The sequence below is a fragment of the Cololabis saira genome, chromosome 16 (assembly GCF_033807715.1).
Source record: "Cololabis saira isolate AMF1-May2022 chromosome 16, fColSai1.1, whole genome shotgun sequence".
In the NCBI taxonomy this organism is placed as follows: Eukaryota; Metazoa; Chordata; class Actinopteri; order Beloniformes; family Belonidae; genus Cololabis; species Cololabis saira.
Genome location: NC_084602.1, coordinates 9,594,575 through 9,615,638, shown reverse-complemented (window position 1 = coordinate 9,615,638; position 21,064 = coordinate 9,594,575). Strand labels below are relative to the sequence as shown.

Here is a 21,064-nt window from a genome sequence, read left to right as displayed (position 1 = left end):
ACATCTTCAATGTAGCATGGCATTACTGCTTTGGCCCTATTCGTAGCTTTTACCTCTTTCCAAAACTCAGTGACATTGTTACCAAGCAAGTTTTCAGCCATAGAATGAGCTCTTAAGGCTTGCTCATGCTTCCCAACAAAGCGCACTGCATATTTATATTTAGCATTGGTAAGCTTCTTGTGCTCCAACTCTGGCCCCTGTCTGGGTCTACCAGCTATAACCCAGGCCCGATGAGCCGTCTTAGCAGCTTCTTGGTGGTCAGCTACATGCTTGTTCCAACCAGGCTTGGTATTCTTAGCCTTTCTGAGGTGAGTGTGTAGAGGTCTACTGGCCTCATGTATAGCGCTCACAATACTATTATACATTTCACATAGGCCATTACAGTGAGTGTCATCATCACAGTTAATATTTGAACATAAAATAGCATCCATGGGTAGCTGTACTTCCCTTAAGAGAACATCTGTCCTCCCACAATAATACAAGACATCCTCTCTAGATAGTTTAACCCAATTCACTTTGACCCCGTTGGCACCATCTTCTGTTGAACTGCTGAAGTCAGGTAGGTTATCAACATTTATCATCATAGAGACAGGTAAGTGATCAGTGGTAGTCAACCCATACAATATTTCAACTTTTTCCAGACTTTCATGAGCATCAGCTGTACAGATTACATGATCCAGCCAGGATGTTGTGTGCCATGCTTCACTGATGTAAGTATAACTATCTACAGGCAGGAATTCCATGCTGGAGAGAACCAGATTACAGTCATGACAGAACTGCTTCAAGTGCTGACCAAAGAGAGATTTTTCATCAGAGATGTCTGCATTCAAATCACCCATCACAAATATATTTGCATATGTACATTCCTTAATATAAGAGTTTAAAAATGCCAATCTATTCATATATTCATCTTCATTTTTATAGCAGTCATATGGGGTATAAACATTTAAAATGATAAAAACATTCATATCATGCACAACTTTAATTGCAATACACCAGTCCACCTCTAATCTGATAATACTGATCATTGGATCATATTTCTTGCGCCACAAAATGGCCACACCTCCAGGTATTCTACCACGCACCATTCTGGTGCTTAGATCCGTTGTGGACTCTCCTGCTCCATGGAAATCAGTGTGGACAGAATTAAGTTTATCGAGGTCCTGTTTGGCTAAAAATGTCTCTTGCAGGCAGAAAATGTCTGTGGTCTCCAGTAGCTGGTCAACAACAACACGATGCGCTCTGTCCCCAGCACTCTGTCCTAGGCGCAAGCCTCGTGAGTTGTATGACACCACTCTGACCACCATCACTGTGGCTAGAACTAGGCATCATGGACCCCAGCCCCCATTACAGGCACATTCATCACTGACATTGGCCCCACAGTAGACTTGGGTTTGCGTGCCTCATAGAATCGGCGCACAAAAGTGCCTTCAGGCCACAGGTCTGGGTTGTACATTTCATCCACTTTTTTGCACTCTGCAGTTATTTTAAATGAACTGAACCGGCTTTATACAGTTTCTATCTTTTGACAGGTTACATCACGCCCAAGTTTATCTTTCATGTAACTAGTCAAAGTCTCAGTGTCTAAATCAGGTGAGAATTTTGTTGCAAATACACTCACCAGCTTAGACTTTATGACTTGGATGTCTCCACCAGTACCAGTCCCAACAATGCCGCCAGTTTTCTTCCCTTTGGGAGGATTCAGGCGAGGTTTGGGCTTGACTGAAGCATTTTCGGGGACCTGTTGCTGACGTTTGTTTCTCCTCTTGTCCTGGACCAGGTTCCAGGGTGGAGTAGCTGCCATGTCACTCCACTTTACATGAGGGTCTCCCTTTGCGGTGCTGGTTGGCCCGCCCAGGCCTGAGGCAGAACTCTCCACCTTCTGGCTTGAGTCCCCCTCGCTGGTCTGGCCCTCCATGCCATCTTGGGTCTCCTCACAGGCTTGAGGAGTGGACGCTCTCTGGCTCGTTCCTGGCTTGTTTGTTTTAAAAACAGGCCCTCTTTCCAGATTTGTTCTAGGCTGCTCAATAACACCCAGACGTTGGTTTATGTCTGTGGTGATAATCCGCAGATCGTTACAGGTGTTTGTCTGCAGAGATACAGCCTGTTTCATGGTGGTAATATCGGCACCTAGTTGTTCAATCTTACCAAGCAAACAGGAAACATCAAGGCTGTTAAAATTCACAGGTGGTAGTTCATCAAGATGGTGGGAAACAAACCGAGGAACATTTTCACCAGTTTCATTGAGAAGCTTAAGGCAACTTCTGACGTTCTTTGAGTCTTTTTGCGGCCCAGTGTGAGCCACCAGCCTGCGAGTAGTACCTGGGCACAGTTCAAACAGCAGTTTGGTGGAGTTTGCAATCCATTCTGATCCAAAATGGTCCACAGCCATCAAAACAATCTCGTCCTGTTTCACAGTTTTGATCTTGATAAAAAGAAAGTTTAAAAACTCATCTTCCACAATCATTTTCCCTGTATCTGTGCGGTAGATTTCAGGTTTTGTTCGAATTTTACTCCTGCCTGCAGCACCTCCACATGCAGCGGCGGCCATCTTGAACAAGATGTTGTAGTGTTTAGTTAGACGCTAAAAGCTCTCGGAATAGTTAAACAACCTACTTTCAGTTATAGTTTGATGTTTAGCTAGATGGTATAAGCTAAGGGCATGGCATCACATGCCATGACATGGCACATTGCATATGTCACCTGCCGGACGGGTATTCATCTACGTATGCCGGGCAAAGGACAGTCTTGGAAAGTCCATGTACCCACAACAATCAATGCCTCTCAGACCTTCGTGGCCTCGTTGGCGCAGTAGGCAGCGCGTCAGTCTCATAATCTGAAGGTCGTGAGTTCGACCCTCACACGGGGCATGAGTTTTGTGCTAGGCCTCCCCGCAGACCATAAAAAGAGGAGTGTAGGGTAGGGTTGGCTTAAACCACCAGTACAGGATTATACCTCAGCTGCTCTCTGGACCTCCATTTGTGTTGGAACCTTCAATACACCTATTGGGAACATTGAAGCTAGTTGTAATCTCCTGAATGGCTGTTTGACCAGGCTCCATCCTCTTTTCTATTTCACAATGACCAAAAACGGCATCTATAGTGTAGTGTTTAGTTAGACGCTAAAAGCTCTCGGAATTGTTAAACAACCTACTTTCAGTTATAGTTTGATGTTTAGCTAGATGCTATAAGCTAAGGGCATGGCATCACATGCCATGACATGGCACATTGCATATGCCACCTGCCCGACGGGTATTCAACTACGTATGCCGGGCAAAGGACAGTCTTGGAAAGTCCATGTACGGCCAACAATCAATGCCTCTCATACCTTCGTGGCCTCGTTGGCGCAGTAGGCAGCGCGTCAGTCTCATAATCTGAAGGTCGTGAGTTCGACCCTCACACGGGGCATGAGTTTTGTACTAGGCCTTCCCTCAGACCATAAAAAGAGGAGTCTAGGGTAGCCTGGTACTGTTGGCTTAAACAACCTGTACAGGATTATACCTCAGCTGCTCTCTGGACCTCCATTTGTGTTGGAACCTTCAAAACACCTATTGGGGACATTGAAGCTAGTTGTAATCTCCTGAATGGCTGTTTGACCAGGCTCAATCCTCTTTTCTATTTCACAATGACCAAAAATGTCATCTATATTGTAGTGTTTAGTTAGACGCTATAAGCTCTCGGAATAGTTAAACAACCTACTTTCAGTTATAGTTTGATGTTTAGCTAGATGCTATAAGCTAAGGGCATGGCATCACATGCCATGCCATGGCACATGGCATATGTCACCTGCCGGACGGGTATTCATCTACGTATGCCGGGCAAAGGAGAGTCTTGGAAAGTCCATGTACCCCCAACAATCAATGCCTCTCATAACTTCGTGGCCTCGTTGGCGCAGTAGGCAGGGCGTCAATCTCATAATCTGAAGGTCGTGAGTTCGACCCTCACACGGGGCATGAGTTTCGTGCTAGGCCTCCCCTCAGACCATAAAAAGAGGAGTGTAGGGTAGCCTCGTACTGTTGGCTTAAACCACCAGTACAGGATTATACATCAGCTGCTCTCTGGACCTCCATTTGTGTTGGAACCTTCAATACACCTATTGGGAACATTGAAGCTAGTTGTAATCTCCTGAATGGCTGTTTGACCAGGCTCCATCCTCTTTTCTATTTCACAATGACCAAAAACGGCATCTATAGTGTAGTGTTTAGTTAGACGCTAAAAGCTCTCGGAATTGTTAAACAACCTACTTTCAGTTATAGTTTGATGTTTAGCTAGATGCTATAAGCTAAGGGCATGGCATCACATGCCATGACATGGCACATTGCATATGCCACCTGCCCGACGGGTATTCAACTACGTATGCCGGGCAAAGGACAGTCTTGGAAAGTCCATGTACGGCCAACAATCAATGCCTCTCATACCTTCGTGGCCTCGTTGGCGCAGTAGGCAGCGCGTCAGTCTCATAATCTGAAGGTCGTGAGTTCGACCCTCACACGGGGCATGAGTTTTGTACTAGGCCTTCCCTCAGACCATAAAAAGAGGAGTCTAGGGTAGCCTGGTACTGTTGGCTTAAACAACCTGTACAGGATTATACCTCAGCTGCTCTCTGGACCTCCATTTGTGTTGGAACCTTCAAAACACCTATTGGGGACATTGAAGCTAGTTGTAATCTCCTGAATGGCTGTTTGACCAGGCTCAATCCTCTTTTCTATTTCACAATGACCAAAAATGTCATCTATATTGTAGTGTTTAGTTAGACGCTATAAGCTCTCGGAATAGTTAAACAACCTACTTTCAGTTATAGTTTGATGTTTAGCTAGATGCTATAAGCTAAGGGCATGGCATCACATGCCATGCCATGGCACATGGCATATGTCACCTGCCGGACGGGTATTCATCTACGTATGCCGGGCAAAGGAGAGTCTTGGAAAGTCCATGTACCCCCAACAATCAATGCCTCTCATAACTTCGTGGCCTCATTGGCGCAGTAGGCAGGGCGTCAATCTCATAATCTGAAGGTCGTGAGTTCGACCCTCACACGGGGCATGAGTTTCGTGCTAGGCCTCCCCTCAGACCATAAAAAGAGGAGTGTAGGGTAGCCTCGTACTGTTGGCTTAAACCACCAGTACAGGATTATACATCAGCTGCTCTCTGGACCTCCATTTGTGTTGGAACCTTCAATACACATATTGGGAACATTGAAGCTAGTTGTAATCTCCTGAATGGCTGTTTGACCAGGCTCCATCCTCTTTTCTATTTCACAATGACCAAAAACGGCATCTATAGTGTAGTGTTTAGTTAGACGCTAAAAGCTCTCGGAATAGTTAAACAACCTACATTCAGTTATAGTTTGATGTTTAGCTAGATGCTATAAAATAAGGGCATGGCATCACATGCCATGACATGGCACATTGCATATGCCACCTGCCCGACGGGTATTCAACTACGTATGCCGGGCAAAGGAGAGTCTTGGAAAGTCCATGTACCCGCAACAACCAATGCCTCTTGTACCTTCGTGGTCTCGTTGGCGCAGTAGGCAGCGCGTCAGTCTCATAATCTGAAGGTCGTGAGTTCGACCCTCACACGGGGCATGAGTTTTGTGCTAGGCCTTCCCTCAGACCATAAAAAGAGGAGTGTAGGGTAGCCTGGTACTGTTGGCTTAAACAACCTGTACAGGATGATACCTCAGCTGCCCTCTGGACCTACATTTGTGTTGGAACCTTCAAAACACCTATTGGGGGCATTGAAGCTAATTGTAATCTCCTGAATGGCTGTTTGACCAGGCTACATCCTCTTTTCTATTTCACAATGAACAAAAACGGCATCTATAGTGTAGTGTTTAGTTAGACGCTAAAAGCTCTCGGAATAGTTAAACAACCTACTTTCAGTTATAGTGTGATGTTTAGCTAGATGCTAGAAGGTAAGGGCATGGCATCACATGCCATGTCATGGCACATGGCATATGCCACCTGCCCGACGGGTATTCATCTACGTATGCCGGGCAAAGGAGAGTCTTGGAAAGTCCATGTACCCCCAATAATCAATGCCTCTCAGACCTTCGTGGCCTCGTTGGCGCAGTAGGCAGCGCGTCAGTCTCATAATCTGAAGGTCGTGAGTTCGAACCTCACACGGGGCATGAATTTTGTGCTAGGCCTTCCCTCAGACCATGAAAAGAGGAGTGTAGTGTAGCCTGGTACCGTTGGCTTAAACCACCAGTACAGGATTATACCTCAGCTGCTCTCTGGACCTCCATCTGTGTTGAAAACTTCAATACACCTATTGGGAACATTGAAGCTAGTTGTAATCTTCTGAATGGCTGTTTGACCAGGCTCAATCCTCTTTTCTATTTCACAATGACCGAAAATGGCATCTATAGTGTAGTGTTTAGTTAGACGCTAAAAGCTCTCGGAATAGTTAAACAACCTACTTTCGGTTATAGTTTGATGTTTAGCTAGATGCTATAAGCTAAGGGCATGGTATCATATGCCATGACATGGCACATTGCATATGTCACCTGCCGGACGGGTATTAATCTACGTATGCCGGGCAAAGGACAGTCTTGGAAAGTCCATGTACCCTCAACAATCAATGCCTCTCATACCTTCGTGGCCTCGTTGGCGCTACCTGGATCAGGATCGTCTGTCCAAACTCCAATTTCATCATCCAATCATGGCATTCACTGCTCCAATGTCAGATTGGACGTAGGCCAATCATGGCATTCACTGCTCCAATGTCAGATTGGACGTAGGCCAATCATGGCATTCACTGTCCAATGTCAGATTGGACGTAGGCCAATTACAGCGCTTCTTTCCAATCACGCCGAGAATTTTTTTAAAAATATTAATAACAATGTATTAACAGTTAATTGCATTGCAAGAGTCTTATATCTATATTATATAAAATATTTAATCTCTGAACTTGGAAGGTATAAAGAATCTACGTATGGATAGTCTAAGTATATAATCTAAACTAGGGAAGTTTTTTTTAATACTAATAGACTAATAAAAAAACTAACAATAATAATAAAAAAAAGGATTGTTTACCCCCCTACCAGAGGCATGGCCACCGGGCTAGTGCCCCTCTACCCCCCTCCCAGAGGCATGAACACTGGACACTTTTATTTCTGTATATAGTTCTGTATATGTTTTCTGATGAAGGTTATAATGTTCAATACAATTACAATTTTAATATCAATACTGCCTCAGTTCATGTTCATTTTTATGGTTAGTTTTTAATTAATTACACACAGCAAGGAGCAAACCATGGTGAGCTTCAATGCAAGTCCATCACTATTAAAACACATTGTACAAGTGTTCTCCAGTACATTATGCTTTATTCAACAAACATTTTGGGCTTGCCTTTGTCAGGTTTGGTTCTGAGGCTGCTTCTGGTTTCCTTTTATACAGTCCATTAATCAGTCATAAGTAGGATGTATGCAAAATAACATCATCATCCTTTATTATCATCATTACTTTGAAAGGAAAAGGATGATGATAATGTTATTTGGTATATTTGGTATCTACCAGTGACAGCTTCCAGTCACATGACTGATCACTGGACTGTGTATAAGGAAACCTGAAACAGCCTCAGACACCACCCTGATTAAACCAAGACAGCAGAAAATAAACACATTTATTCTATATTATATAGAATATTTAATCACTGAACTTTGAGGTATAAAGAATCTACGTATGGATAGTCTAAGTATATAATCTAAACTAGGGACGTTTTTTTTAATACTAATAGACTAATAAAAAAACTAACAATAATAATATACTAATATTGATTTTTTTTTAAATATTAATAACAATGTATTAACAGTTAATTGCATTGCAAGAGTCTTATATCTATATTATATAAAATATTTAATCTCTGAACTTGGAAGGTATAAAGAATCTACGTATGGATAGTCTAAGTATATAATCTAAACTAGGGAAGTTTTTTTTAATACTAATAGACTAATAAAAAAACTAACAATAATAATATACTAATATTATTATTTTTTTTAAATATTAATAATAATGTATTAACAGTTAATTGCATTGCAAGAGTCTTATACGTCATTATCTTGAATAAATTCAAGTTTACACAGTCAACACAAACACTTTTATTCTGCATATTATAAACTTCAATCCTGCCAGAGTCAGGATTCGAACCGGCGCTTTTGTGGACGTGTCTTCCTCCTCCGCAACGCACAAAAAATAACTTTTCTTTTCTTTAACAAAAATACTACGGTATATAATGACTTTCAAAAGAATGGGTGCTACAGAATTGTGCTTTCTTCTCTTTTTCTCATTTTTTTCTCTCTTTTTTCTCTCTTTTTCCTCTTTTTCTTCTCCCCCCTTCTTCCCCCTTCTTTTCCTTTCTTCCCCCCCCATGGTAGACTATTGTTCCCCAGCTTTGGCGCAGTAGGTAGGGCGTCAGTCTCATAATCTGAAAGTCGTGAGTTCAACCCTCACACGGGGCATGAGTTTCGTGCTAGGCCTTCCCTCAGACCATAAAAAGAGGAGTGTAGGGTACCCTGGTACTGTTGGCTTAAACAACCTGTACAGGATGATACCTCAGCTGCTCTCTGGACCTCCATTTGTGTTGGAACCTTCAAAACACCTATTGGGGACATTGAAGCTAATTGTAATCTCCTGAATGGCTGTTTGACCAGGCTCCATCCTCTTTTCTATTTCACAATGACCAAAAACGGCATCTATAGTGTAGTGTTTAGTTAGACGCTAAAAGTTCTCGCAATAGTTAAACAACCTACTTTCAGTTATAGTTTGATGTTTAGCTAGATGCTAGAAGCTAAGGGCATGGCATCACATGCCATGTCATGGCACATGGCATATGCCACCTGCCCGACGGGTATTCATCTACGTATGCCGGGCAAAGGAGAGTCTTTGAAAGTCCATGTACCCGCAACAATCAATACCCCTCGGACCTTCGTGGCCTCGTTGGCGCAGTAGGCAGCGCGTCAGTCTCATAATCTGAAGGTCGTGAGTTCAACCCTCACACGGGGCAGGAGTTTTGTGCTAGGCCTCCCCTCAGACCATCAAAAGCAGAGTGTAGGGTAGTCTGTTACTGTTGGCTTAAACAACCTTTACAGGATGATACCTCAGTTGCCCTCTGGACCTCCATTTGTGTTGGAACCTTCAAAACACCTATTGCGGACATTGAAGCTAATTGTAATCTCCTGAATGGCTGTTTGACCAGGCTCCATCCTCTTTTCTATTTCACAATGACCAAAACGGCATCTATAGTGTAGTGTGTTGTGGAATTTATCAAAAACCAGTTCAGAAGTCCGCTCGTGGTATAGAGAGGTTTTAATCAGTTCAGCCGGCGGTCGACATGACCATCACAGATCAAGTCTGTATTTGGTGTGTCGACCTCGAATGGTTTGTAACAAGCTTTTTTATACAAGAACAAACAACAGAATTAAACAAGTCAGTGTGACAGTCAGAGGCGTGGCCTTGCGGGGGGCTGGAATGACAATGCCTAGGGACATTGAATGAGACAATGCGTTGCCGGCAAGGTGTCGTACCGGCAGGGGTCCTTAGCAACTGGAATTGCATGTCAATGAGCTGAGGGGGATATGAGTTCAGGAGCCGTCCGCAGGGCGGCGTCGTGTCCCCGCAGGGGGTCTGCAGGGGGCCTCATCAAGTGTTTAGTTAGACGCTAAAAGCTCTCGGTATAGTTAAACAACCTACTTTCAGTTATAGTGTGATGTTTAGCTAGATGCTAGAAGCTAAGGGCATGGCATCACATGCCATGTCATGGCACATGGCATATGCCACCTGCCCGACGGGTATTCATCTACGTATGCCGGGCAAAGGAGAGTCTTTGAAAGTCCATGTACCCCCAACAATCAATACCCCTCGGACCTTCGTGGCCTCGTTGGCGCAGTAGGCAGCGCGTCAGTCTCATAATCTGAAGGTCGTGAGTTCGAACCTCACACGGGGCATGCGTTTTGTGCTAGGCCATCCCTCAGAACATAAAAAGAGGAGTGTAGGGTAGCCTGGTACTGTTGGCTTAAACAACCTGTACAGGATGATACCTCAGCTGCTCTCTGGACCTCCATTTGTGTTGGAACCTTCAAAACACCTATTGGGGACATTGAAGCTAATTGTAATCTCCTGAATGGCTGTTTGACCAGGCTCCATCCTCTTTTCTATTTCACAATGACCAAAAACGGCATCTATAGTGTAGTGTTTAGTTAGACGCTAAAAGTTCTTGCAATAGTTAAACAACCTACTTTCAGTTATAGTTTGATGTTTAGCTAGATGCTAGAAGCTAAGGGCATGGCATCACATGCCATGTCATGGCACATGGCATATGCCACCTGCCCGACGGGTATTCATCTACGTATGCCGGGCAAAGGAGAGTCTTGGAAAGTTCATGTACCCCCAACAATCAATGCCCCTCGGACCTTCGTGGCCTCGTTGGCGCAGTAGGCAGCGCGTCAGTCTCATAATCTGAAGGTCGTGAGTTCAACCATCACACGGGGCAGGAGTTTTGTGCTAGGCCTTCCCTTAGACCATAAAAAGAGGAGTGTTGGGTAGCCTGGTACTGTTGGTTTAAACAACCTGTACAGGATGATACCTCAGCTGCTCTCTGGACCTCCATTTGTGTTGGAACCTTCAAAACACCTATTGGGGACATTGAAGCTAATTGTAATCTCCTGAATGGCTGTTTGACCAGGCTCCATCCTCTTTTCTATTTCACAATGACCAAAAACGGCATCTATAGTGTAGTGTTTAGCTATTGAAGCTAGATGCTAGAAGCTAAGGGCATGGCATCACATGCCATGTCATGGCACATGGCATATGCCACCTGCCCGACGGGTATTCATCTACGTATGCCGGTGTGGGTACCAGATTGTATCGGGCTGCAATATTTTCCCCGGAAGTGTGCATTTTTTCCCCGCGATGGTATTTTAGTCAGAAGCAGCAGATCATAGTGGAGGTAAAAGGGAGAAGAAACATATGCAAGGAATTATCAGAATTATCAGTGATCTTACTGACATAGGCTAAAAAAAATATTAGAGTTAAAATATTTATTAGGGACTATTTTCATTAGACAATTGGAGATTCATCAGTGAGCTGAGAACAATAATAGCCTACTATATGTATAGGGTAAACAATCTTTCGCTTGCTGCATAGCAGTAAGCAGTTAAATATTTTGATCTTAATAGACATTTTAAATTATCGATTTGCTTTATTATATTTATTAATCATCAGTTTTCACAAGACGGAACGTCATCACGTACGGTCAAAAGCCAATCACAAGACGAAACGTCATCACGTACGGGGAGCCGGGAAAAAAAAGCAGGTGGGAAAAAAAAGCACCGACACCGGCCAAAGGAGAGTCTTTGAAAGTCCATGTACCCGCAACAATCAATACCCCTCGGTCCTTCGTGGCCTTGTTGGCGCAGTAGGCAGCGCGTCAGTCTCATAATCTGAAGGTCGTGAGTTCGAACCTCACACGGGGCATGCATTATGTGCTAGGCCTCCCCTCAGACCATCAAAAGCAGAGTGTAGGGTAGCCTGGTACTGTTGGCTTAAACAACCTGTACAGGATGATACCTCAGCTGCTCTCTGGACCTCCATTTGTGTTGGAACCTTCAATACACCTATTGGGGACATTGAAGCTAATTGTAATCTCCTGAATGGCTGTTTGACCAGGCTCCATCCTCTTTTCTATTTCACAATGACCAAAAACGGCATCTATAGTGTAGTGTTTAATTAGACGCTAAAAGTTCTCGCAATAGTTAAACAACCTACTTTCAGTTATAGTGTGATGTTTAGCTAGATGCTAGAAGCTAAGGGCATGGCATCACATGCCATGTCATGGCACATGGCATATGCCACCTGCCCGACGGGTATTCATCTACGTATGCCGGGCAAAGGAGAGTCTTGGAAAGTCCATGTACCCCCAACAATCAATGCCTCTTGGACCTTCGTGGCCTCGTTGGCGCAGTAGGCAGCGCGTCAGTCTCATAATCTGAAGGCCTTCTACTTTCTCTAGATCATTTAATCTCAACTCTTTACACGGTATATAATAATTTATTAACACCACCTTCTTTCTGTGTGCCCATATTTCCACTACTACATACGCTTGTTCCTCCCCTGTAATCAACAGCAGGAGAAGAATATTAAAAATTGAATGAAGGATGAAATGTGTTCTTAAAGGCATTCCAAAAAGAGATGTTTGTCTGGCAGGTTGATTAAAACTTCCTGAAAATGTAAGTTTGGCTTTGTTGTGAATAAAAGTTCTGTCATGAAATGCCTGTCTTTGTATTTCTTCTAAACACAATTATTTATGTATAAGTTTTTCCATAAAATGTAAAAATTATGAATGTTTCTAACAAAAATTTTAATCATTTTTTTTTTCTTTGAGCAGAATTATCTACTGTTCTCTCATTAAGAGTAATGTAATTAAAGCTATACATATAAGCCTCTAATTACGAGATCCATTTATTCTTGTATTATAGTAAGCATTATATTTGTAATTAAGTGTTAGTCCTTGTCATTCCTGGAGGAGCAATGCAGCATCAGGCAACAAGGCAGCAAATTCGAAACGAGTGAATGAGTTCTAAGGTTCAGCCACTAGAGGGAGCACATGCGCCAGAAATAACTGAGCTGCACAATCAACCAGCACCAAACATGTAATCACTCCTGATTCTCTTTCATTCAACTGAATATTTTTGCAGAAAAAATCAATCAGCAGTGGGCTCCTTTTTTAATAGGGAAATATTTTGGGTTTTTAAATACATACCCCATAAATAATTATTTGTGTCATGGAATCCCTAATAGAATCACAATTTATACTTTTTTATGTTAATCACCTATGGCACTTATCCTATTTTGAAGCACACATTTCTTCATAGGAGCCATATTCATTCTTGTATAGCAGTGAATAGATTCAGTTTAGAGGATGGGGCCTTGTAGTGGACCATCCTTTTCAATTTGTACCATCAATTTTAAATTTGATTGACCATTATATTTCCTACAGAGTGAACTCACCGAAGGACCTTTAAAATCCTCTCCATTGTTTCAGTTGACTCCTGTCTTATAGTTCTCTTGACAATTGTAGGCGTCAATGAGGGACCACCGTTTCATTTTAGCCAATGAAATGAGACCAATTCAACACCAGCCAATCAGATTGGAGCAGCAGCTCCCTCGCAGCTGAGCGCCTAGTATAAATAACCCAGTCTACTTCAAACATTTCACATTTTGCTTTCAGGACTCATTAACGGCATTATCTGGAAGCAAACTTATTGTTCTCACTTTCTTCCTCACACCAAGAGTTGAAAGTTATCGGTTTAAGGAACAATGGTAAGTGAGAAACGCTCATTTTGATTTATATAAACTGCTTTCGTCGGGTTGAGGGCGCTTATCATGTAGCGCTCCTTTTTAAGTTTTAACAATGCTACCAAAGTAAGGCGTTTACATACAAGTTTAGCTATGTAGGTTTGGTTTTTAACTTGTCGGGTCATAGGCTACTTTTAAACCGGTTTGAACTCGTGCACTAACCAAGTGTGTAAGGTTCATGTAGCTGCGGCAGGGAGCAAGGATCGACAGGACACCGGTGTCATGTCGATCCTTGCTCCCTGCCGAGAAATGCTACTTTGTGGTTCTGCGCATGCGCACAGTCGATACAGGTGTTCGGCCGATTTCTGCTGCTTTGCCAAAAAATGCTACATAATGGTTTTCCACCTTTGCAGAGCTACAGTTCTACTGTGTTTTACTCCTTAAACCACTTCCTTTTCCCCAAGTTGTCCTTGTCTCTTGCCAGGCCGTAATTGTAAATAAGAATGTTCTTAATGACCTGCCTGGTTAAATAAAGGCCAATGACTATCAAATAGAGCGATAGAATTGTTTTTTTTTCTCTCTATTGTATAATGTTCCCAAAGTGTAATGCACTTCATGTCATGGGTAGTGTATTTTGAAGGATCAAATACTCTAACATCCCATATTATCAATTTTACTTTTAATGATGGGTGTGGCAATCAAACTTTGAAAATCGACTATGCGCATGCGCAGAACCACAAAGTACCGTATTGGCCCGAATATAAGACGACACTGATTATAAGACGACCCCCTCTTTTTCAAGACTCAAGTTTGAAAAAATACTTTTTTGTGTGCAGACAAGGTTAAAAAAAAAAATACTTTTTGAACATCAAATTCAATTTTCATACAGAAAATAATTACAGTACATCTGAAACAAATGATTATAACAATATATTCAAGAGAAAAAGCATATTTTGCCTCATTCAAATCATCATCTTGAAGTTTGCATCATAACTTCTCAGGTGCAGGTTAACCTGCCGATCTTCCACCCACTTTTCTCGTTTCTCCATTTTGAGTTATCTCATTTTCTTTTTTCTTTCTTGGCGCTTTTTTTTTTTTTTTTTTTTTTTCTTGACAGGAGTTCGCTTTGGCTTGGAGTTTAGTTCAGCATTCGCTTTAAAGATATCTGGCGCCATCTAGTGTTGTGAATGGGTATAACATCTAAACCCCGAATGTAAGACGACCCCCATTTTTTCAGTCTTATTTCAATTTGCAAAAAACACCATATTATACTCGGGCCGATACGGTAGCAGTTCTCGGCGGGTAGCAAGGATCAGCAGAACACCGGCTAACTGCTGTTAACTGTTCGACCCAAACTACTCCACCACAGTTGTGGTTCGTGCTCAGCTTCTCGGTGGGTGGCGTTGTGTGTTTTTTTTTTTTTTTTTTTTTTTTTGTCTTGTTGTTAGCCACCGTTGTGTGGTTTGTTCCACCAGTGGTCCTCGCTGTAACGATGCCATTTGAGCCCCCTGTGCGTGTTTTGTGCCCCTCCCCACAGCGTGAGTGTCTCTCCATCCACGTTGGTCAGGCTGGGGTCCAGATGGGAAATGCCTGCTGGGAGCTTTACTGTCTGGAACATGGAATCCAGCCGGATGGACGCACGGCCGGTGGCAAGAGCGCTGGTGCTGGAGGAGACGACTCCTTCAACACCTTCTTCAGTGAGACTGGAGCTGGAAAGCACGTTCCCAGAGCTGTGTTTGTGGACCTGGAGCCCACCGTCGTTGGTAATCACTAGTTATGGGTCAACATTTGGGAAATCGTACTGAATATCTTGACTAGAACTGATTTGTCCCTGCCTCTTCAGATGAGGTGCGTACTGGGACTTACCGCCAGCTGTTCCACCCGGAGCAGATGATCACCGGCAAGGAGGATGCTGCCAACAACTACGCCCGTGGACACTACACCATTGGTAAAGAGATCATTGACCAGGTTATGGACAGGATTCGTAAACTGGTGGGTAAATTAATTCAGTGGTAATCAAAATATGAAATGAGGTAACTGTATTTCATGGCTTCCATCTCTGGTTATGTTGGCAGGCTGACGGGTGCACCGGTCTTCAGGGCTTCCTGGTGTTCCACAGCTTCGGGGGGGGAACTGGCTCTGGTTTCACCTCCCTGCTGATGGAGCGTCTGTCCGTGGACTACGGCAAGAAGTCCAAGCTGGAGTTCTCCATCTACCCGGCCCCCCAGGTGTCCACTGCTGTGGTGGAGCCGTACAACTCCATCCTGACCACCCACACCACCCTGGAGCACTCCGACTGTGCCTTCATGGTGGACAACGAGGCCATCTACGACATCTGCCGCAGGAACCTGGACATCGAGCGTCCCTCCTACACCAACCTGAACAGGCTCATCAGTCAGATCGTGTCCTCCATCACTGCGTCTCTTCGCTTCGACGGCGCCCTCAACGTGGATCTGACGGAGTTCCAGACCAACCTGGTGCCGTATCCCCGGATCCACTTCCCTCTGGCCACCTACGCCCCCGTCATCTCGGCGGAGAAGGCTTACCACGAGCAGCTGTCGGTGGCCGACATCACCAACGCCTGCTTCGAGCCGGCCAATCAGCTGGTGAAGTGCGACCCTCGCCACGGCAAGTACATGGCCTGCTGCCTGCTGTACCGCGGAGACGTGGTGCCCAAAGACGTCAACGCTGCCATCGCCACCATCAAAACCAAGCGCAGCATCCAGTTCGTGGACTGGTGTCCCACTGGTTTCAAGGTGGGAATCAACTACCAGCCCCCCACCGTGGTTCCTGGGGGAGACCTGGCCAAGGTGCAGAGGGCCATGTGCATGCTAAGCAACACCACTGCTATTGCAGAGGCCTGGGCTCGGCTCGACCACAAGTTTGACCTCATGTACGCCAAGCGGGCCTTCGTCCACTGGTACGTGGGGGAGGGGATGGAGGAGGGAGAGTTCTCCGAGGCCCGGGAGGACATGGCAGCGCTGGAGAAAGATTATGAAGAGGTTGGAACTGATAGTGTGGGTGAGGAGGATGATGAAGGAGAAGAGTATTGAGCATGCGTTCCCTGTCTATGTGACTTGTTTGTTTTTTTTTTTTATTTCATAATAAAGTGTTTATTGGCTTAAATACTGCTTGTTTTTTACTCTACTATATTTGTGGTAATTCACAAGCCTTTGCACATAAAAGGAATTTTCTTTGAGTTGCAACCAAAATGATCCACTCCTAAATGCTCAACAGCAGGTGTTTCACTTTAACCACTACTCACCTGTCTTGCATTTATACAGGTTTCCTTCTCATGGAGAAGAAATACAAGAGCTCTTACATTTTACAATAACTTTTTTTAGATCCTGTACCCTTTAATACACAAATATGAAGTTCTCTACATGTACTTGGAACCATATCCATTTGTATGGCTATATGAATTGGGAATATCTGCTTAAATGTGGTACTATGGTTATTTATAAACTAGCTCAGCTAGTAACTAGTGAACACACCAATGTATAAGGAAAAACAAAATATATGCATTTCTTGACAAATAAGGGAAAAACTAAATATACACATTACATTTAATATAAACCATATTATGGTTTTATCTAGAACGCGTTTCCCCTCCCATTGTTGCAGTGCAATTATTTTCCAGCAGATGGCGACATTTCTCCGAATCGGCCGCCCTCCCCGCGTCACCCCACAGTACCTATCACGCACAGATACGTCGCTGTGAAATTTTCTTTCTGTTCTGTGAACAATGAAACAGTTACCTCCGTTAAACTTTTGGGTCGATGTTTGTAATGTTTTGCTAGAAACATTGAAAAAAAACTGAGCTGTTTGGAGGGAAATTATTTTTGTCCTCTCAGAATAACAGAAATAAGACGACCCCTAATGAAACCTGTGAATAAAACTGACAGCAAAATAAAGGAGCATGTAAACATGGATATTGTAGTGATGGCAGTATACTGTGTATATATACTGGCAGTATGGAAAGTGAACATTTAAAACATGCAGATGAATCACGTGGCGCGGCTGAAAGCAACACTAACTGTTGTAGGATGTTGCAGAACCGGTTTGCTGGAAACGTCCAATTCTATTTGATATGTACCTGCAGTGTTTCTAGACATTTGCTCACGTGTGTGTGTTTGAAAACGACCCCCATTTCCCTGAAATTGTGTCCACAGCAGCCATGAACTGTTCTCACGGTGACACTAGTAAATCCGACAGAAGTAAAACATGGACAATCCTGCATCAGCAGCTCTTTTAATCCACTTTTTATACACTCACGAGATGAAATTGTCCTGATTTTTCCGGTTCAACTTGAAGCAGTTGTCCCATTAATCCTGGACATAAACCGATTTGAAAACATGTGAATTTTATTGTGACTTCTTTTTCCGAGGCTGCTGATCTTCCACCTCAGACACCAACGATGATCCCAGAACAAGAACCTCAGGAGATGACGAGTTTCTACGTTGGAATGGGAGTAGTTACATCAGCTATTGTGGTCTTTGGTTTTATAGTTTTAATAAAGATAAGGAGGAAAAAACTGACGCTCTTCGTCTCAGACGAAGGAGAAGTTTCTCAGGATTTATGAGAAGTTCATGATTCAAGTCTCAAACCGACTGCAGGACTTTCTTCCTCCATCTGATCACTTGGATGGCCTGTACCAGGAAGCTTCTTTACTGTGATGTTTTAATGAAATGTACATTTTATTTATTTAGTGTTGGTGCTGATGAAATGTGCTGTTAGTGAAGACAAACCCCCCTATGGGATAAATAAAAATATACTGTAAAATAACACTGTTGTATGAAATGTAATAAGTTCATAATTTTGATAAACAATCAAAAAAACAATTTGCTTTGTACATAAAAATTGTTCTTCAAGTCATTTTGTAATTTCTGGTTTTTCATTTTAAACATTTTCCATGATTTTGTAATATCAGTGTCTTGTGGGTCCGTGTATCTTTTGGTCATTGGATTTTTCCGTCATGAGTGGGAATCAAAAAACAAAAAACGATTGGTTTATTTGATTTTCCTTTTAAAACAAAAAACAAATATTGAATACACTGCATTTTTTCTTTTTCTGTGTTAATATGATTTAACAAAGATTCAAAATACGCTTTTATTTTCGTTTTCTATTTCATATAAGAAAAATGAAATCCCTAGTCAACAGGAAGGAAAAAACGAACCAAAAACAACCGTTTATTCATATTCGTGCACCGGAAGCTGGCATTTACAACCGAATGAACTTAGTTCTGGATATTTAACAGGCATTCCTGTGACAATTCTCTCCAGGGGAAGTTTGATTTTAATATTTTATTGGTCGGGTTTACGTGACTCGGAAATGGCTCTGTATGCTGCAGTTCGGGTAACCATGGCAACCATAGCGGCGCTGAAACAACAGATTAAGGATTATTTTTTAAAGATTGATTAAGGACTTGTTCCACAGCGGTTTGACGCACAATGACATTTCCCTGCACGTTGCAGCAGATGTGTCTCCTGCAAGGCTCAGAAATGAGCGTCAGAAGATTCTGTGCCTGCCCGGCGGCGGCGGGGCTCCGTGGGGGGGGACACCTGGGGCGGACGGGTCGACTCGGTCTCGCTACCGAGAGGGAGGCGCTGCGAACCCCCCGGGCCCGAAGGAAGCCGAAAGCCGGCCAAAGTGTCTGAAAATCGGGCGAAAGTGGCCAGGACCCAGGGACCCACGAGTCCCCGGACCCGACCCAGGGACCCACGGGTCCCGGGACCCGACCCAGGGACCCACGAGTCCCGGGACCCGACCCAGGGACCCACGAGTCCCGGGACCCGACCCAGGGACCCACGAGTCCCGGGACCCGACCCAGGGACCCACGAGTCCCGGGACCAGGACCCAGGCACCCAGAGACCCCAGACACTCACACCCAGCCCGCCAAACGCTGCACTGCACCCGGCCAAGACCGGGACCACGTCCCGGTACGGGGGGTAGGCTACTTGGGCGTTCCCTTTGCCTCCTGGACCTCCACGGACCCCAGTTCTCACAAGCACACCGGCCAAACACTGCACTGATCCCGGCCAGGACCGGGGACAGCTCCCGGTACGGGGACTTGTGCTCTCCAGGACCTCCAGGGACCCCAGGACACTCACAGACAGCCCGCCAAACACTGCACCTCGCCGGGGACACCTCGCGCTACGGGGACATTGGCTCTCCAGGACCTCCAGGGACCCCAGTTTTCACAAGCACACCCGCCAAACACTGCACTGAATATGAATAAACGGTTGTTTTTGGTTCGTTTTTTCGTTCCTGTTGACTAGTGATTTCATTTTTCTTATATGAAATAGAAAACGAAAATAAAAGCGTATTTTGAATCTTTGTTAAATCATATTAACACAGAAAAACAAAAAATGCAGTGTAATTCAATATTTGTTTTTTGTTTTAAAAGGAAAATCAAATAAACCAATCGTTTTTTGTTTTTTGATTCCCACTCATGATGGAAAAATCCAATGACCAAAAGATACACGGACCCTTGTGGGTCAGTGTATCTTTTGGTCATTGGATTTTTCCATCATGAGTGGGAATCAAAAAACAAAAAACGATTGGTTTATTTGATTTTCCTTTTAAAACAAAAAACAAATATTGAATTACACTGCATTTTTTCTTTTTCTGTGTTAATATGATTTAACAAAGATTCAAAATACGCTTTTATTTTCGTTTTCTATTTCATATAAGAAAAATGAAATCACTAGTCAACAGGAACGAAAAAACGAACCAAAAACAACCGTTTATTCATATTCGTGCACCGGAAGCTGGCATTTACAACCGAGTGAACTTAGTTCTGGATATTTGACAGGCATTCCTGTGACAATTCTCTCCAGGGGAAGTTGTTCTGTACCACCCCGTCCCACTCGAGCCAGCCACTCTAGGCTACTATTCCCCCCCCCTGTGTTTTCTGCGGTGCATTCACACTATACGCGAGGCATGTATTTTACTCGTATTTACTGACATTACGCCCCCAGATGTAGCTACAGTTGTCATAGCAACAGTAAACACCAGGTCAAAGCAGCAACGGGACTGTGGTCATTTGTTGTGGGGATAATGGGCTGACGTCAGTTCTAGAGCTTGTTAAAAGATAGAAAAATGTTCTTTACCACAGGCTGCTGCATGTTAGCATCTCAATATCATGTGAAAGTTCACTCTTCTGATGGATTTGAACTACATGCATTTGCAGCTACAACAATGTCAAGACGGTCATTCATGATTTCCACTGCAGCCTCCATGTTTCTACCGGGAGAAGGGTCGTGAAAAGCACGGAAAAATAATAATAAAAAAAAAAAACTAGAATAGGCTACAATATGCCGACAGTCCATTATGCCGAAGGTCGTGCTATAATTGTTACACCGTTTGGGTAGGCTGTGACCTTCATCAGGTTAACTGTCAGACAGCAGAAGAGGACAGTTCATGTAGGTGGAAAAACACGTCACTCATTGTGTCATTCAATCTTCATTCATAAATTCTGGCTCAGGTCTGACACTGAGTGGCCTAAATAGTAAACGGTCACGCAGCGCGCATCAATTACCACTTGAAACAAGAAACACACACAGGAAAAACGTCGAGATAAATATCTATCCATACAAAATAAAGAACAACAGCAACAACAATAATAATACATCTATTAGACCAAAAGGTAAAATAAAATTAACTTAGGCTTTTTTACCCACAAAATGACAAGATGGTGATAAAATGAAAATAATAAACTCTATTGTCATAGAACTTTTCTAAGTTTGCAAGGCACTTCAAAAACAG

General features: G+C 43.5%; 1 protein-coding gene and 9 non-coding genes across 10 annotated transcripts; all 10 read left to right on the top strand.

Moving 5' to 3' along the window:
* Positions 1–2,797: 2,797 nt before the first annotated feature.
* trnam-cau (transfer RNA methionine (anticodon CAU)) lies at positions 2,798–2,870 on the top strand. Its single transcript has one exon. It is a non-coding gene; the product is annotated as a tRNA-Met (tRNA).
* A 464-nt stretch (positions 2,871–3,334) lies between these two features.
* Positions 3,335–3,407, top strand: trnam-cau (transfer RNA methionine (anticodon CAU)). Its single transcript has one exon. It is a non-coding gene; the product is annotated as a tRNA-Met (tRNA).
* A 1,017-nt stretch (positions 3,408–4,424) lies between these two features.
* On the top strand, positions 4,425–4,497 carry trnam-cau (transfer RNA methionine (anticodon CAU)). Its single transcript has one exon. It is a non-coding gene; the product is annotated as a tRNA-Met (tRNA).
* A 1,017-nt stretch (positions 4,498–5,514) lies between these two features.
* On the top strand, positions 5,515–5,587 carry trnam-cau (transfer RNA methionine (anticodon CAU)). The gene has a single exon. It is a non-coding gene; the product is annotated as a tRNA-Met (tRNA).
* Positions 5,588–6,059: 472 nt separating this feature from the next.
* On the top strand, positions 6,060–6,132 carry trnam-cau (transfer RNA methionine (anticodon CAU)). The gene has a single exon. It is a non-coding gene; the product is annotated as a tRNA-Met (tRNA).
* Positions 6,133–8,935: 2,803 nt separating this feature from the next.
* Positions 8,936–9,008, top strand: trnam-cau (transfer RNA methionine (anticodon CAU)). Its single transcript has one exon. It is a non-coding gene; the product is annotated as a tRNA-Met (tRNA).
* An 867-nt stretch (positions 9,009–9,875) lies between these two features.
* trnam-cau (transfer RNA methionine (anticodon CAU)) lies at positions 9,876–9,948 on the top strand. The gene has a single exon. It is a non-coding gene; the product is annotated as a tRNA-Met (tRNA).
* Positions 9,949–10,420: 472 nt separating this feature from the next.
* Positions 10,421–10,493, top strand: trnam-cau (transfer RNA methionine (anticodon CAU)). The gene has a single exon. It is a non-coding gene; the product is annotated as a tRNA-Met (tRNA).
* A 910-nt stretch (positions 10,494–11,403) lies between these two features.
* trnam-cau (transfer RNA methionine (anticodon CAU)) lies at positions 11,404–11,476 on the top strand. Its single transcript has one exon. It is a non-coding gene; the product is annotated as a tRNA-Met (tRNA).
* A 1,827-nt stretch (positions 11,477–13,303) lies between these two features.
* LOC133462756 (tubulin alpha-1B chain-like) lies at positions 13,304–16,350 on the top strand. The gene is made up of 4 exons (XM_061744180.1): positions 13,304–13,321; positions 14,835–15,060; positions 15,141–15,289; positions 15,373–16,350. The coding sequence occupies exons 1-4, from the start codon at positions 13,319–13,321 to the stop codon at positions 16,348–16,350; spliced, it is 1,356 nt and encodes a 451-aa protein (XP_061600164.1). The 5' UTR covers positions 13,304–13,318.
* The last annotated feature ends 4,714 nt before the right edge of the window (positions 16,351–21,064 follow it).